General features: G+C 38.7%; 1 protein-coding gene across 1 annotated transcript in view; it reads left to right on the top strand.

Moving 5' to 3' along the window:
- Csmd1 (CUB and Sushi multiple domains 1) overlaps nt 1-17,378 on the top strand; it is a 1,354,421-nt gene that overhangs the window by 1,196,316 nt on the left and 140,727 nt on the right. Inside the window, exon 37 of the mRNA XM_052162855.1 lies at nt 5,162-5,266. Within this exon, the coding sequence (XP_052018815.1) occupies nt 5,162-5,266 (105 nt within the window). The remainder of the gene's footprint in view (nt 1-5,161; nt 5,267-17,378) is intronic.

Here is a 17,378-nt window from a genome sequence, read left to right as displayed (position 1 = left end):
AGGGTACAGTGAATTTTGAAATTTCATACTTGGTCAGTTTCTCTATTCCTATATATTTTCAGGGATGTTTGCTACTGTTTTGTTTGATTGATTGGTTAATTGGGATTTTATTTATTTTTGTGGGCTCTGACACCATTAAGGCCAAGTTAAGGAGGCTGTTGAATATGGTAGCAGTTGTAAGGTTGGAGACTAAAAAAATACTCAGTAAAGCAAGGTAAGAACTGAGTTCATAAATGCATTGAGGGTAAAAGGATGTGTCTTTTCCACTTTTGAGAACATAGCTACATCACTCAAAGTTTGAAGGCCAGAGGCACCTGGTGGGTTGTGACTCTTCTGGGAGGTCAAAGGACCCTTTCACAGGGGTAGTATATCAGATATTTACATTACAAATAATAACAGTAGCAAAATTGCAATTATTAAGTAGCAATGAAAATAATTTTATGGCATGGGTCACTACAACTAAAGGGTCATAGCATTAAGAAAACTGAGAACCACAGCCTTAGAGGAAGGACATTTCTAGGAGGATTGTAGACTCCAATGCTAGGATGCTAGGACTATATGCAGAATGCATATGTTACATAGAATATATGCAATGTGTGTATAATGCAATACATGTGTTGTATGTAATATATACACAACATGGAATTAGCCATTTTGTATATAAAAGGTGTGAAATCAGTGTCAGAATTTCACATTTTTAATTAAATGAATGAATAGTTCCCCACACCATAAATCCTGATAGATACATAAAGAAGGGTGATGAATGCAGAAGGCATTCTTGTCATCATCACCACCACCACTGTCACCACCACCTCCACCACCACCAAGGACCAACACCACCATCATCTCATAATAATGACAACAACAACAACAGATTGTGACTGGAGTATCATATGCTGAGCTGGTAGACAAAGTGTGGATAAGTGAGACTAGGTTCCTCATGCCCCCATGTCTCTCCACAAACATACTCACTACAAAGTAGCACGTTGGAGCGCATAAGCTCCCTTCAGAGTGCTAGAGCCTTAACTAGGCTGGGGATGTGAACGCATGAACCGAGAGCCTGCTCTCAGACAAACAAATCAAAGCTTGGCTAACTGTCACATAGCCAGTGCACGTCTGTACGTATTCTCCCATGCTGGTGTGTGTGCAGTGCAGGCACTGCCACCAGCTTTCACAGGCTTATGCCACCAGTGTCCACCTGCCAAGTAGAGCAACGAGCAACCAAGCCATCCCATGAGCACAGCATCCAACCACTATGTTGTCCCAAATCCATAGCCTGAATAGTTGAATCAAAGTCCAAAGGTATGTCACGAAACCTGAATTGCTTTTATTTTATTTTTCTAAAATTTCACAACAAAAGGAGACAAAGAACAAGGATGGAGAACTTGGGGTAGAGCCACAATGCTCTTAGTGGTAATGGCTTCTGAGCTTTGCTCAGATCCCATATTAGCATAGGGTTGAGACTGAGATGAAATCTACAGCTCAGATTGTGCTATGGCTTCCATGTTAGCCTGACTTGGAGAACCTCTGTGAATTAGTCACTGGGCCTGCAGTGTGTTCAGGGATCATACACACTGGGACTGTTAATCTGTCTACATGTATATGCATCATGGACACAGTACTATGTCTTATGTCTAGAATGATAATTGATTCATTAGACCTTTTATTCTACTATGGAAGATTTCTATTCTGCTGGTAATCACTTCAGTTCTTTTAGAAGAATAGTTTTTAAATTAGATATGATCCAACATCATTGTAGATATGCATGAAATTCTGGATAAAAATCTAAGTTATGTGGAGAAAACTGCTATAGCAGACCAAAGTTTGGGTATTTTTTAAGAGCACCAACAATACTTAAAGACTTTGTTCCTGTGGTACTTAAAAGTATTTATAAAGCAGATTCTAAAATATTTAATTGGTGAATAAAAATAAGTAAGAACTAGGTGTCATAAGAAATTCATATTTCAAAACAAATATGATTGACATCTTTAATAAATTCAGTGCTTTGGTTTTTCGTTTCTGCTTGGGTAGGAATATGTATGTAGATCTTTTTTAGTAAGCCATTGAAAAAAATCACTTCTAGAAGCAGGCAGGTTATAAATTATAAATGAGTAAAATAGAGCAGATTTCATACAGAGTTGTATCTGACAGTCGGAATTAAAGGAAAGCAAATATCAGTATACCGAGAGTAGACTCTGCAGGGACAATAATAAAATTTTGCAGCTTCCTTTGTTATGTGCCATCCTATCTGGGTCACTGTAAAACAATGTGATCAGAAATATTCTGCCTGCGGAAACATTTTAAGAAATCACTCAGTTATATTTTACATGGAGGGAATAAGCCCCTGCCATTAGACTACCCTGAGAAGATCCAAAGTCAGCCCCAGAGTGGAAGATCCAGGGCAGCCTCTCTATCCTGAGGTAGCCTGGGGATGATAGGCCCATTGTCTATAACTCCCCTGAAGCCTTCAATAAACATCTGCTAGATTTCATGATTGGCATACCAAGAATATAATCTTTCATCTGAAAACAAACATGTGAATTCACAAACCAATATCATATCCATAACCCATTAGCTCGTCTGAGTGAAAGACTTACCATGGTCTTCAATTTATGGAATCAGAATACCTTCAAGTTTATGAAGGTGGCATGCAATGATGGAGTTAACTCTTCCTGGAGCCAGAAGTAGACATGAGTTTCTGATTCAGTTGTACAGTTGAAAAAGTCAAACAATGCTTATGTGCATATTGCTAGCTGGGAACTCTCAGATAACTTACATAGAATGTACGAAAGGGAAACCAGGCTGTCCAAAGTAAATGTCTACATTTGAATTTGAAAAAGAAAAATAAGTGTTACTGTCAATACTGGCAGCCTGGTGTGCTTTCAGTACCAGGTAAGTAAGAAGTTATGGATTCTTCCTTGTTGGTTTCGAGACCTGTAGTTCTGTGCTAATTTTACCTGCCAAATTGATGTAACCAAGAATTACCTGGAAAAGTCTTAATGAACTCTCTGGGTAAGGCTGGCTTATGGGCATGTCTATTGTACATTGTCTTGATTTGTTAACTAAAGGTGGCAGCACCATTTCACAGGCCAGGCCCTTGCCTACATCACTGAGTAAGCCTATATAAAGGAAAGGACGCAGAAATAAGCAAAGATCCTTATGGATATTTTGTTTATATTTTGGGAGTGGTGGGTTGTTTTTTTTTTCCTCTCCTGTCTTGACTTTGGACATGATATATTGAAGTTCTATGTTAAATTCCTCAAAATGGTAGACTATACATGGAAATACAAGTTCAATAAACTATGCCTGGCCTGTCATGTTTTTTGACAGGGCATTTCAGCACAGGAACAGAAATGCAACTAGAACAGAGAGAGCAAAGAAGAGCATTTCATTGTAGGATCAGTAGTGGCTTAAACTGAGCAAGAAATGGAAATAGACACTGTGAAAGTCCCCCAATGTTAGATCAACTCAAACCAAGTAGTCAGGATCATGGGATTAAAATGTGTGGAAGTTCTTACAGCCATGGTTAATGTCATTGCTCTTTGTGTATGAGTCACATGACAAATATGCAAGATCAAAGATGACATTGTGGTAATTCTTCAACATAAGTCATTGGGTGTGCTTCTAGTCAATATAGAGTGTGTGTGTGTGTGTGTGTGTGTGTATGTGTGTGTGTGTGTGTATTTTAGAAATAGTCTGAGACTGAACAATAGGCAAAGCAGTGAGCATCCTTCTCCTCCATGACTCTCCATCATCTGGGACTCTTTCTGAGCCCTTGAGGTTCCCTGTTGAATACCTTACAACCAACACTTTCCCTTACAGAGGCTGGAGCAAGAAAAGATGCTACCCAGAGAGGACATAGCTACAGACAATTCCTCCAGGGCCACTAAGTGTTAACCATTTCTCCTCTATCCATCTGTTTAGCTTTGTCATCTGTCTATCTACCTATATTTTTCTGTGTACTCTATAACCTCAGTGTCAAACATCAAAGGGTTGATTCTGTAAGCATTCTGTAAGACATTTTTCCATGTATATTCTTCTATTGTCTGTGGCATCGAGGTGAAAATTGAGGAACAGATCTCAAAGAGTGGCAAGCTAACTTCCTAAAGTACACACACACACACTGGATATGGGGTTCCCTTGTCTTGCCTCTTTTTTTCCTGTTTACTTTCTAGAACATTTTAAATAATTTGGTCCTGGTTGGGCAATGAAGCAACATTATTAGATAAAATATTCAAATTTTTGGTAAATTTCTGGAAATCAAATGAAAGATTATAGAGGACAGCCCAAGATTGGCAAAAAGGTTTTACTCTATACTTAGATCTTTCCCACATACCATGTCATCCATTGATGACATTCCTAGCCTTATCACATGGGGTGGCCAAGTTAGGACCAGCAGATGTCCTTACCTTGTATAAATCTCCTGTTAGCCTTTTTCTTCCAACCCCTCAGCTTGTAAAATCAGTGATGCTGTTCTGGGTCCCATTGTGGACAGATGAGGACAGATAAATAAGAAGTACAAGGAGCTTTCTGACTTGACTTGTGCAGGAAATAAAACTACAGTAGAAGATCTCAGAATAAGAAGGGCACCTTAGTACATAGGCTAAATTTAGGACAGGGGGTTGAAAGTGCCATCTGTAAGGGATGTCTTAGTTGTTTAGAATTACTTGACTTCATAGTACTAGGGAGCTGGGGGAGGAGCACATGGGGGCTGAGAGGCAAGAGTTCACCTCTTAAGACTCTTCCCTACCTTAGGGTCACACCAGGAAGAACAAGAATTCTTCCCAGTGCTACAGAATTCAGCACTTATGTCCTCTGAAGTTGATTTTGATTTTACTAAACAACATAACATATGGGATTTATCTAGCCTGGGGGTATGCAAAATAAATGCATAGATATGGAGTGATTGTTGCCATTAATCTAGACCAGAGTGCAGGTCAGGAGACTGGGCACAGTCTGGAGGAAGTGGCAACAGCTCTAAGGACCCTCAAAGTTGTCCTGAAAAATGGGACAGCTGGACAAGCTGCCACAGTTTCAATACTCATTAAACAGAGATGATCAGACAAGTTTTAGTTACTTGGAAGCCTAGGATATGGTCTTCTGTACTGGACACTTGTAGCATCTGCGTTTTGTGTTAAAGCTGTAATTCTTTCCTGTGTAGGTACCACAGTGCCCGCACTGCTGAATAGCACCTCTAACCAGCTCTGCCTGCACTTCCAGTCGGACATCAGCGTTGCTGCTGCCGGTTTTCACCTAGAATACAAAAGTAAGATCAACTTCTGCTTCTATTGGAGTATAGGAACATCTCCTTTAAAGAAACAAACCCAACCTTCATTAAATGGTGAAATAGTGTTCCTCCAAAGTTCCATCTAAGACTTGCACAAAATTGAGTTTTACTAAACATAGGCTACACAAAGCGTATTTTCTATAAACAACAGACTAATAGAGCAATTTAGAAGTTAGTATCTGGAATAATTCGATGAACTAACTGTGCCTTTAGGCTCTTTGCATTAGGAAACACAGGCCAGCCATGTGTAACATGACCAAAATCATGTGTGACAACAAATACTCATATTAGCATCCCCTGCTAATATAGAGGATGGTCATATCTCTAGATAATACCATGGGGTTTTCCTTGTGGACTCTCAAAGGTGTTCATACAAAACCTATCTTAGAACTGGCATTTCTGAGCCTGTGTTTGTATGTTATCTATTTTAATTGCAAAGAAACATCACAGATGAGAGGTCAACATTTATAAAAATGGATGAGAGGTTGCATTAATAGTCTGATAAATGAGAAAACAAAGGTCAGATTCACAACCCCTGCTGCAGTGATGGGTAATCCCGGTAAACCTTGTAAAGTGAAGTATGAATTTCCAGGGAAAGCGGGGTTTATTTGGGACGTGTTTTCCGGCTCTGAAATGGCTTGATGTTGGCATTATCTCCTCTAATAAGCGGTTGCAAGTGAGCAAATGCGTGGGTTAGATTCAATAAGTGATTTTTAAAATTGAGATAAACAGTTTGCTGGAGTGTAATGCATGTGTTTTCAAAAGGCCACATTCCAGCTGATGATAAATATTCATCAGCAACCACCAAGCACAGGCCCCGTTCACACTCTGCTTCAGCCTTCCTACTTATTACAGGCATTTGCATGCAAGTGTGTTCCAGTTTCTGTGAATAGGACTACTCTAGTGACAGTGTAAAACGATCCTGCAAATGTTATTTATGTAGAATACTTCTGGAAAATTCTGCTACTCTGATACATCCTATGAAGGATCTGCAAAAAAGCAAATGAAACCTTCACTTAAAACCGTGTGAACCAGTTCATCAATATTTTTGCCCTGTTGGAACTGATCCTTGTTCTTAGCCCTTGAGAAGTTCTTACAGTTTCTGGCTTTCCTTTCTCCTTTTGGGGAAGGAGATGTGGGTAACATAATTAGTCTGTGATTATTGGGGATAATTATCTACTTTGCACATGTACTGTAGCACTATTAGCATAATTGTCTCCATCCCAGGATATTCTTAGTCAGTATGAGTCTTTAAAGAAGAGACCAATTTCCTTCCATCTCCCATTGAAATAAAACCTCTTCAAGATCCCAAGGCCTTATGTGAGAATCTAAGACCACAATTAGTATGCTTGCTTTTTATTTTACCAAATACTACATTTGGACTTGGACTATTCCAGGTTGTTGTCTTTGTGGCTAGTGCTGGTTTTCTAGCTCACATCATCTGTGTATTAAAAGAAATTCAGCCATTTGCTCTGATTTTTCATGCTTGTTTGAAAATAGGTATCATAAAGTATTTGTAGAATTAGTCTTTTCCCTCTAAACACTGTGCACATAAGTTGCCAACAATCCCTAAAATTTTAATACATTGAGATATTTAGGTATGTACTATAAAATGTATATTTCCAAATCTCTGTAAAAGTCTCTAAATGCACGTTCTTAGTAAAATGCCTACCCATAAAATTACAAGAAGAAAGCAACTCTTGGAACATATGTCATGCAGAATCTGCTTGAGTGTCTGCCTGCCCTCAGTCAGTGCTGTAATTTTTAAAGTGGAAAACACAAAGCCGAAAACCACAATGATGATCAGAAGACCAGAGACACAGCAAGCGTTTCTTACAGAGACACAGCCAGTGTTTCACCAGTAATACTCTTTACTGTGACCCTGGGGCCAGGAGCCCCAAATGCAAATGCACAGTTATCCCCATTTTAGCAGGACTCACTCCAAACACGAGCCCAAGTCTCAGGTGAAGAGGACCAAGAAGCCTGTTGATACTGAAACCTGAGCATGGCACATGAGAGCATGGTGACAGTCTTCTAAGAGTGCACGGTAACAATCATGAACCAGAACATCTGTGTATATGTAACTTAGGAAATGAGCATATGGCATCTCTGAGCACTTGAGTTTCTAAGAGTGAAGATCCAGGGAGCCAGGAGATACTTCACCCCTGATCTTCTGCAAATTGATGCAAAGAGAGCCTCTGCTGGGAAGAGCAGACCTCCTGTCTTGATCTCTGAGCCAACAGAGACTTGGCCCAGCCTTGGGTATTTGCATAGATAAAGTCACCCTGTTTTCTCAGGGTCTACCTCTCCAGGGCTCTGCAGCAGACAGCATCTGTGCCCCCTGCCCCATTGGCAGGGCATTGAGGTTACCCAGGTACCTCAGTGTTGAAATGGGTTGAGGAAAGTTGTGGTTTTATACTTCAGTTTCTTCTTGTTAAAATAACAACTGATGTTTTCTTTTTCAGATTCCTATAGTTCAGATGGATGGGGTTTCTAAATCACTCTCAGTTAAGGGGTTTTTGTGATTTAGGTATTTTTAAATGCTGATTTTTTTTTTCCTTTAACGATGCTTGAGGGTTCTAAGGGTTTAAATTGCTCAAGGTCAAAAACATTAAATGAATGCTCTCAGGGAAGCATTAAAATTCTGCAAAGACCTTAACTCTTTTGAAGTAAAAAGTAATAAGCCCTTTAGCAGTATAGTATCATAACTGAAAATTGGCAAATTGACAATGTGGATCAACTCCATGATTATAATATTATAATAACCATTTTATATATATATACACACACACACACACACACACACACATGTGCTCCTAGATGTCATTGGTTGACTGAGCTTAGGCAAGACCCTCACTGTATACCAGTGCCATAGACAGTTCTCTGTGTTCCCCGCAATGAGTTCTGTACCCCTCCTGAGAGGTGTTGTCCATAAACATCCTGTGTGTGATAAACTGCCCATCTAACCTCTCAGAGATTGATCTCTATTTAATCATTCACTGATGTATAAGGTTTTCTGTAAATTTTATTTAAAAAAAAGTATTCCCACAACCTGCTTTAGGATCCATATTGGCCAGCCATTACACCTCCCCTATTATATCTTAATGCATTGAGGAACTTGACATCTTCTAAGTGATGTAAATTCTAGCTTCTTTCTCTCATCCTCGAAAATTTCATAGATGCTTCTATGAGATCTACCAGATAATCACAGGCTTCTGAAACTCTGTGTGTGTGTATGTGTGTGTGTGTGTGTTTGTGCATGTGCGTTCATGTGTGTGTGCATGTGCGTGTGCGTGTGTGCGTGCGTGCGTGTGTGTGTGTGTGTGTGTGTGTGTGTGTGAGTGTGTGTGTGTGTGTGTGTGTGTGTGTTTTACATGCTGTCCAAAGGACAGCTAACTAGCTAAAGGATTGTTCCTACCTGTGATCTTTTGGAATTTAAGAAAACAAAGTTCAACATGTAAGTAGCATCTAATTCAATTCCATAGTTGTCCTTCTAAACAGAGACTGGAATTTTCCACACTGTTCCATACTAGTCTTTTGGAACCCCAGGTCCCAGCAGATTTGAGAAGAGCAGGTTCAGGGTAGATTTTATGAAACTGAGCCCTCTTCCTAGATGTCTATGGACAATTGCCTGCTGCCCAGACAGAATCCTTCATATACTTTCTAGCTGGACCCCTAACTACTGCTGACAGGAGTCATTAACTCTAGTATAAAATCTCTTGTGGTCGTCGTCTCTGCTCTCCGCTCAGGGGTTGCTCACATGAGCAGGTGGCTGGCTGGACACCAGCAGCTGCTTGTGATCTTGGGACTCGTCAGACACTAACTTTTGTTAGACCATTTTCTCCTGGAATGTCCTTACAGACTGTACTCCATGCCCGCTTTCACCGTTTCTGGGGGATGGTGGCCTCACCTTTCTTCTTAATTATTCTGTAGGCACTCACCCCCATCACTGGTTATGTACACTCTCCGTTGTCATAATAGCTTCTGTTATTTCACCTCCATTGGTAGACTGGCAAGACAGTTACGGTTCCTATTTATGTCACCTTTAGGCCTCCGCACCTCTTCAGTGGCTGCTGTCTTAGCCAGCCATCTTGAAGCCATACAACAGGTTCCTAGGGGAAAGAATGGTGGTCTACTTCAGGTTGAATAAAAGTAAAAATGTGAACACTCAGATACATCCTACAACAACACTTTTCTTTTAAAATCTATAAAACCCAGTAAATGGCACTGACAGTCAGTTTGTTTTTATATAAACTAATTATCAGATGATGATGTTCAATCATGGCAAATGCTTCAAAAGACACCCAAAACCACACACTTTGGTAAGATTTTGTTTCTGATATCCCATTTTAAATGCAATGTCACTTAATTATTTTAATATGTAAATGTGTTTTGTGTTTTACAAATGTAGGAACAGCTCTGAGTCTTCTTTTAGTGTATAGGAGACACAGGGTAGTTGAAACCTTATTTACCAAGGGTTTATCAATTCTTGGGGGGGTCTCCAGGTGTGGTGGTTATTCTTGGTTGTCAACTAGATGGGATCTATAAACACTCTGACCATGGGCTTCTGGTGCATGTCTGTTCTGGTGGTGTCTTTATAGGGAGGAGAGGTCTGAGATTCCTATTTTGATTACATACAGATCTAACTTACTGTTTTAAAAATGTAAATAAGCTGGCTATGATTGACACTTGTGATACCAGCCTTCAGAGCTGGAGAGAAGGGGGACCAGAAGAGTAAGCTCTTCTTTTGCTACATAGTGAACTTGAGTCCAACCAGCGAACCTATCTCATAAGCAATAGTGAAAAATATTAAACAGTAATGAAAAATTAATTAATAAAAAATGTTATGTTTACAGTCATAAACATGAAAATATCTTTAAAGAGTGTAAAGTACATTTAAAAGCCAATACTTTTGTTTCATTACTGTGCTACCAAGTTATTAATTAGTTAAGTAGCAAACAATCACAGTCATATTATTTGTTTTGAAATTGTGGTAAAATTTGAAAATGTCTTAAATATGCTCATGGGAAATTAAGTAGTATAGGAATGCAATGTGCCATATTATTAAATGTATTGTTCTGATATGAATGTTATCCATCACCAGAAGTTCTTAATAATATAGATGCTTCCACACCAACCATTGTGTTTCCTCAGATCTTGAGGACAATAATTAGCACACATACACATTGCAAATGATCAAATATGCATTTTAAGTACACAGTACCACAATTTGAGTGTATAATACCTCACTGTACATCATGGGTCAGGAACTCATATTTACCGCAAATGTGCTAAGTCGTGTTGGCAGCAGGGAAGCTTTCATGGGTAGCTGGAGATAAGCAGGTGCATTGGAGATATATACATACATAAATAAATATGTATATGAATATATATATGCTCATTACTTTGTGTGGTGGTTTGAATTAGAGGTACTCCATAGTCTGAGCACTTGAACACTTGGTCTTTAGTGGGTGGCCTTGGAGAAGGCTTAGGAGGTGTGTTTTTGCTGAAGGACATATGTCACTGGCGGCGGACTTTGAGATTTCAAATGACTATTGCCATTTCAAGTTTGTTGTCTCTGCTTGGTGCTTTTTCTGTTTGCCTTTGGAAATGTGAGTTTTCAGCTTCTGCTGTTGCTGCTGCTGCCGTCATGTCTGACTGCTTCTATGCTCGACTTCTCCATGGGATAGTGATAGACTCTCGTGCCTCTGAATACATAAGCCTGGAAAAAATAGTTCCTTCTATTAATTGCCTTGGTCATGGTGTTTTGTCACAGCTATAGAAAAGTAACTAATGCAACAAACTGGCCAAAGCGCTAATAAATAAAAACAACAGGCATGTCAGACATTAGAACAACATAAATGTATTAGAATTTCAGATACTTTTTAATGAATTATCTTACTTCACTTAATATACCTGACTATCCAATTGGTCTATGAGTATTTAGGATTTCAGTTAAATCCAACTATCTTAGAGTTGTTTACTTTTTTATTTAAATAGAGCAAGAAGGATCATGAATACAGAGTTCCATTCAGCTTATATTAAATCCACATATCAAATGTCTACATTTTATTTGAGGCTTTCCCCTATTAATATAATATACCCCAATGGAAGTATGCCAGGGCTGTGGTTTCAGACAAAGCCTGGCCCTCTTATTCAGAATACCTGACACAGCAGTAAGCGCCTACGCGGGTAGATTTATTTTTGTGTAATTGAAGAAAAGTTCAAGTGTACTGTTTGACATTTAACAACCCTATCTGAGTCTAATGGTTTGACTGTTCTCAACCAGCTGTCGCTCTAGTAAGCTTAAGTGGAGCGATTCCGGAATTTGTGACGGATCTAGCTCCATGGCGAGGACAGCTGGCAAGACTGTATTTTTAGCCATCTTCCCCTTTCATGCATAAGTGTGACAAATTTAACCAGCACGTCCACCTAGTGGCCCTGTAGAAAGTAGGAAAGTAAGATGCTTCATTTTCTCCTACAAAGTGGGGGCATGTTCGGATATATGTCTTTGGCGACTACGAAGTTGTTCATTTCGGTTCACTTACTAAAGCATTGCTTGTCACTGAAGAACATTCAGTTTTATAGCATTAGCTCTTTAATCTTACAACATGGAAGTTTATTGTTTAGCAGGAAAAGTGAATTTTGGCTAATGACTGCAATTCTTTAGGCCAAATTTGTCACCTCTTTATCCACTATTAAATAACAGTTGTAGACTACTCTGCCCCATGTGGTGTGCTTCATGACAGATGTGTACTAATTGTTTATACCAGTGTTGGTCACTGTGACACAGCATCACAGGCTCAATTCTCACAATACTGGGGTTAGATAATGTCTTCTGTGTTGGATTAGGAAGACCTATGTGTTGGATTTGCAGGTTCTGTGAAGGGCTCTCATAGCACTGACCCCTTTGTTAGAATTCATATCATTCCAAACCAACTCTAGTGCCCTTCTAAAGGACCAAATTTTATATCACAATAGGTGTTAAAATGCCAACTTGTGAACTTTAAATGGAGAGACAGACATCCATCCCATAAAAATAGAAAACAAGAAAGCTAGAAGAAGACAAAGAAGAGGAGGAGGAGGACAAGGACAAGGATGAGGAGAAAAGGAGGAGGAAGGGGAAGAAAAGAAACAAGGGGAGGAGAAGAAAGAGGAGAACATGTTTGCCTCCATAGGTTCTTGATCTGAAATTGAGGAAGTTGATGTGACATCAACTGTAACTTCAACATAAAAGTAGAACTGTGCAGTGGAGCTTGGTGACTCATTAGTGTCACTTGGCTTTGGGTATAGACAAACTTTACCTGGATACATCACTAACTATGGCTCCACAGATGAGGTTATTGGGCCAGTGAGTGCTTCCCAAGTGCTGTGCAAAATCCACATGGGTCCTGAAAGAAACCTTGGAAACCCAGGGTTGAATCAGATGAGAAAGTCTGTAATCTGTTCATCAGTCCCTGTTGTCATTAAAATGCTGCTATTCTTTATGGAACTTCAAGGGAGATAGATTACTTAACTTCTTCCCTGGGTACTGGAAACACAATCCCTAGACTTTACAGAAGCCTGTTTTTCTTTTCAAAATTAAAAGATATCTTTTTTTGTCCATATAGTGTAATGATGATTTACCCATATATTGAACTGGAGTGTGCATGAATAAGTGTGTCTTTATATCCTAATTAGCTTGAATTGTCAACTTGACATAGCCTAGAGCAGTGATTCTCAACCTGTAGGTCACAACCCATTTTGTGTAGAACAACCTTTTCATGGGTGTCTCCTAAGGCCATGTGCGTATCAGATAATGATATTATAATTCATAACAGTAGCAAAATTAGACTTTTAAGGTTGCAACAAAAATGTTTATGGTCAGGGTCACCACAACAATGAGGAACTATACTGAAGGGCATTAGGAAGGTTGAGAGCCACTGGCCCAGACTTATCTGAGAAGACTGTTGAATAATTACCTACATCCTGTAGGTAATTGTCCTATGGATATGTCCATGAGGATTATCTTGTTTATTAATTGGTGTTGCATGGCCTAGCCCACTGTGGGTAGCACCATTCCCTGGGCAGGTAGTCATAAGACCATCAATAAGACCACTAGCTGAGCATAAGCACAGGCGAATCAGTAAGCAGCACTCCTCCATGGTTTCTGCTTTGAGTTCCTATTTTAGTTCTTGCCCTGATTTCCCTCAATGATAAACTGCAACCTAGAAGTGGAAGCCAAATAGATCCCTTGCTCCCCTAAGTTGCTTTTGGTCTGAGGGTTTCATAACAACAATAGGATAAAGCTAGAAAATTCTGCTTTGTCATCCCTCTACCAAATACTCTCCAGTTTCTCTCCACTTGGAGATCTACTTCTGCTTCCCTCCTTTGGTTTTTGGTTTTTTGGGTTTTTTTTTGTTGTTGTTGTTTTTGTTTTTGTTTTTGTATTAGAGTTATTGTAGTTTTGAGCTCTTCAATTAGAGTGACATGCTTATGTTAACTTGTGTCTACAAGCTAGGCCAGTGGCCGTAAGAGCAATTCTCAGTTGAGAAAAGTCCTTTGAAGTCATCTGAGTTTGTAAGTTCTGGAGGCCTCGTTATCCTATAGATATGTGTGTGACATTAAAGCATGTGTCTGCCATGTAATGTCCATAATTTTTACTTCTGAGATTCAGATAAACTCACTCTGAATTTTTCTGCCAGGTTTTGAAGAGCAGCCACAGGGTACTCTGAAGGCATGATGGGCTATCTGCTCACCTCTGGTTCACAGCATTCACATTTTATGATCAGCAGTAGGTCAAGCCATTAAACTCTACTTTTGGTCAAATTAGAACACTTATCTTTTTAATGGCTTTGTTTCATGCTCTTTGCTTCTACAGTCTAAGGCTACAGGGAATTTAAAAAGTTCCTTTCCATATTCTAAATCAAATTGAAACTTTATGTATCGGTGCACTTTAAAAGTCCACATCTTAACATCAGAGTGGACAGAAAATATATTCATGGTTAATAAATTATAAAACCTTTCAATGTGTTGTTAGCCACTCCAACACAAATAGGCACATGTCCTTCAGACTTTTGAGAACTATCCTCACATTGTCTCTAAGGAGACCAAGGAAGCTGGCTCTTCATGGTCTGCCTTTACATAAAATTTCCATAACATGTTACCCATCTTCATGTATGAAGTCAGTTGTAAGTGTTCCATCATTAGATAAGGATAGAAATTCTGCCTCAAATCTCCCAAATAACTTTCTAGTCTCTTCTGCCTTGATGTTGCTGCCCCCAAAACATTGATTGGAATTTGCTTATCAATCTGTTATGTTTAAAAATATCCAACTTAAAATAATTAATATTTAATTACTTGTCTGTTTTTGAGACCAAGTATCATTTTACACCCTGGTGGCCTCAAACACTCAATGCCTCTTCCTCATCCACCTGAGTGCTGGGCTTACAGGCATGTACTAACTCCATGTCCAGGTTAACCAGTCTTTAAGTTGTGCTTTCTGTGTTTATGGGGTTTTTAGATATCACTATTATCTAGGTGAGTAGCTCAGACAGCTGTATTACTTTCTATCACTCCTGTGATGTAGCCACTCAAGGCTTAACCCAGGATACAGTCCAGTCAAATATTACTCTTCTACTCAATGTGCAAGGTAAAGAGTATCCTTACTAGCATGATGTAGATTGATATGCTCCTGTTTGGCTTAGAGTCATCGTTGAACTCCACCTTGCCTGATGCTTGTCATACTACTTTCATTTCATAGTTTATTAGTTACATCTTTAAAAACAAATAATCAGATAAATGAGAGAGCTAAAAGTCATCCTTACATACACTAAGAGTTTGCATCCTTAGTTTCTAATATACACAAAGATACAGGGATGCTAAAACATAGGAAAAGCATGGTAGTGCTTCTTTCTACAAGCATTGTGATCTCTGTGGAATATCTCAGTCTCACGTTGGTTTGCCTTGACTAGAATAGTGATGTCTTTGTGTTTTCATATTAATTAGAAACAAATGTCTCTTTCCTGTGGTGATAGGTATTAATGCTATCTATCATTTTCAGAGGATGAATTATATTTTAGTATTCAATTTAAGGAAGGAGAAAATGAAAGTCAAATAATATACAATAACTGCATATAAATCTATGTATAACAAAACTATATTAAAAGGAAAAATACATTATACAGCATGCAGGAAGGGAGGCAATTCAGCTATTGAGGTTTGATATTACTCATCATTTTAATCTCAGTATATCTTTACCAACTTAATCACAGTAAATTTTCCTATTTCATTTTGAGTAGTCTGTGTTATTAAAAACTTTGTTCTTGGCCCTGACTTTTGAAAACATCAATTATTCCAAAACAATGCTGTTATAAAATCATCACAAATTATGCCTCCTAGTATTCCAACCTTTAGTTACATATTTTCCTATGACATTTTATTACATTTTGAGTGAAATTTTAAAAATAAAGCTATATGCATCTATCATGGTCTTGCTAATCTTTAGAGTATGGGTTCTAAATGTAGTTGTAATCTCTCGTGTGATTGCTTCTTTTTGCTTGGTAGTTTTATCTTCTATGAAAAACCTTAAATGAGTTGAAAATCCATGTTAGCAATACAACATATTGCTGGTTAATGCAAATTGTGTTTTATACTTTAAAAACAACTATTTAGGGAAAAATCTATTTCAACTTAGGAAAAATTTATGACCTAACTTAGAGCCACTTCTGTCATATACATTAGCTGTATTTCATGGTGTGAAACATGTCAACAAGTTCATGTACCAGTCAAAACTCAGCATCAGGGGCTCAGATGTGCAATTCTACTAGGAAGGAATGACATTTCAACTCTGTCTTCCTCTCATGGTAAGGGGAAGAAAAAGGCATTGATATATGGGTGGTTTAGGATGCATGGTTTACAGTTTCCAATTCACACAGTAGAGAAAACTCTCTAGAATCTTGTACAAACTGTATCATCTACCTGTGCAGATAGATCAGCCAAAGTCTTAGGTGTCTGAGTGCTCATCAGCTTGAGGGCTCTCTTGGGGATCAGCATAGAGGGTATCTATGTGTGGTTATGCTAAGCACATACAAAACCTCCTCTGATAGCATCTGCATTTTCTAAAACCTCCATGTCTAGAGCTTGGGTACCAGACCCAGTGCCCATTTGAGTGAGACCCAGATGTAGCCAACCACCTGTTGCTACTGCTGCTGACATTCAAGTTTATCCTTGCTTTGTTATTATGTGTGTGAAATCCTAAGGGATGCTGCTACTCAGCTGGCACAGTGTGGGTAGCTCTGCAGGAGAGCAGACAGCTGGTAGGGATACTCCATGGTGGGATGACCCTGCCAGACCCACTGGCACCCCCACTATCCAAACCTCCTTCATCTGTGACATGATATATTCATGCCAAGTTTCAGAGCAAGAGCAACATTACATGAAGACACACCAGCCTCACCTGGAGAAGGCCTTCTCCTCATTCTTGGAATACTGGAGGAAGGAAAGCCAGCATTTATATCCAACCATGTCTTGACTGTAAAAATAGAATGTTAATTAAATTCACACAGTTACCATTGTATATGTTCCACATGATCTATCATCAGAATGTACCCATCTTATAAAACTCAAATTTTGTCAATAAAGCAGGGGCATTTTATTCTCTGAAATACAATTCTTATATACTTTATCTTTACAGGATGATATGGCTACTTCAAGTTAATTATTCTGATACTTTGGTCTGGAGTTCAATAGTATATGATAAATTTCTATTGCAATTTGTGAATTCCTTAAATGAAGGGGATTAAATGAAGGAAATGACCAGGATACAACATTTTATATAAATATTGGTCCTGTTAATATAAGATTAGACCAGCTATGAGATTCTTATTGCTGGGGATGGAGAACATGGGAAAAGGAAAATGAATTTGTTCTCATATGATTTTTTTTCTCAGAAGGAATTACTACATTGGCAGACTTGTAAAGTCTTCAGAATGCCCAAGAAAGAAAGATAAGAAAACACAATCCCAGGGTTTTCCTGCAGCAGGAAACAGTTGTTAGGTTTCAGTATCAGTATTAAAATTGGGTTCTTTATGCTAAATAAAAAACAGACAAT

This window comes from Apodemus sylvaticus, chromosome 18 (genome assembly GCF_947179515.1).
Source record: "Apodemus sylvaticus chromosome 18, mApoSyl1.1, whole genome shotgun sequence".
Lineage (NCBI taxonomy): Eukaryota > Metazoa > Chordata > Mammalia > Rodentia > Muridae > Apodemus > Apodemus sylvaticus.
Note: the sequence above shows the minus strand (reverse complement) of the source record. Positions and strands in the feature narration are given on the sequence as shown.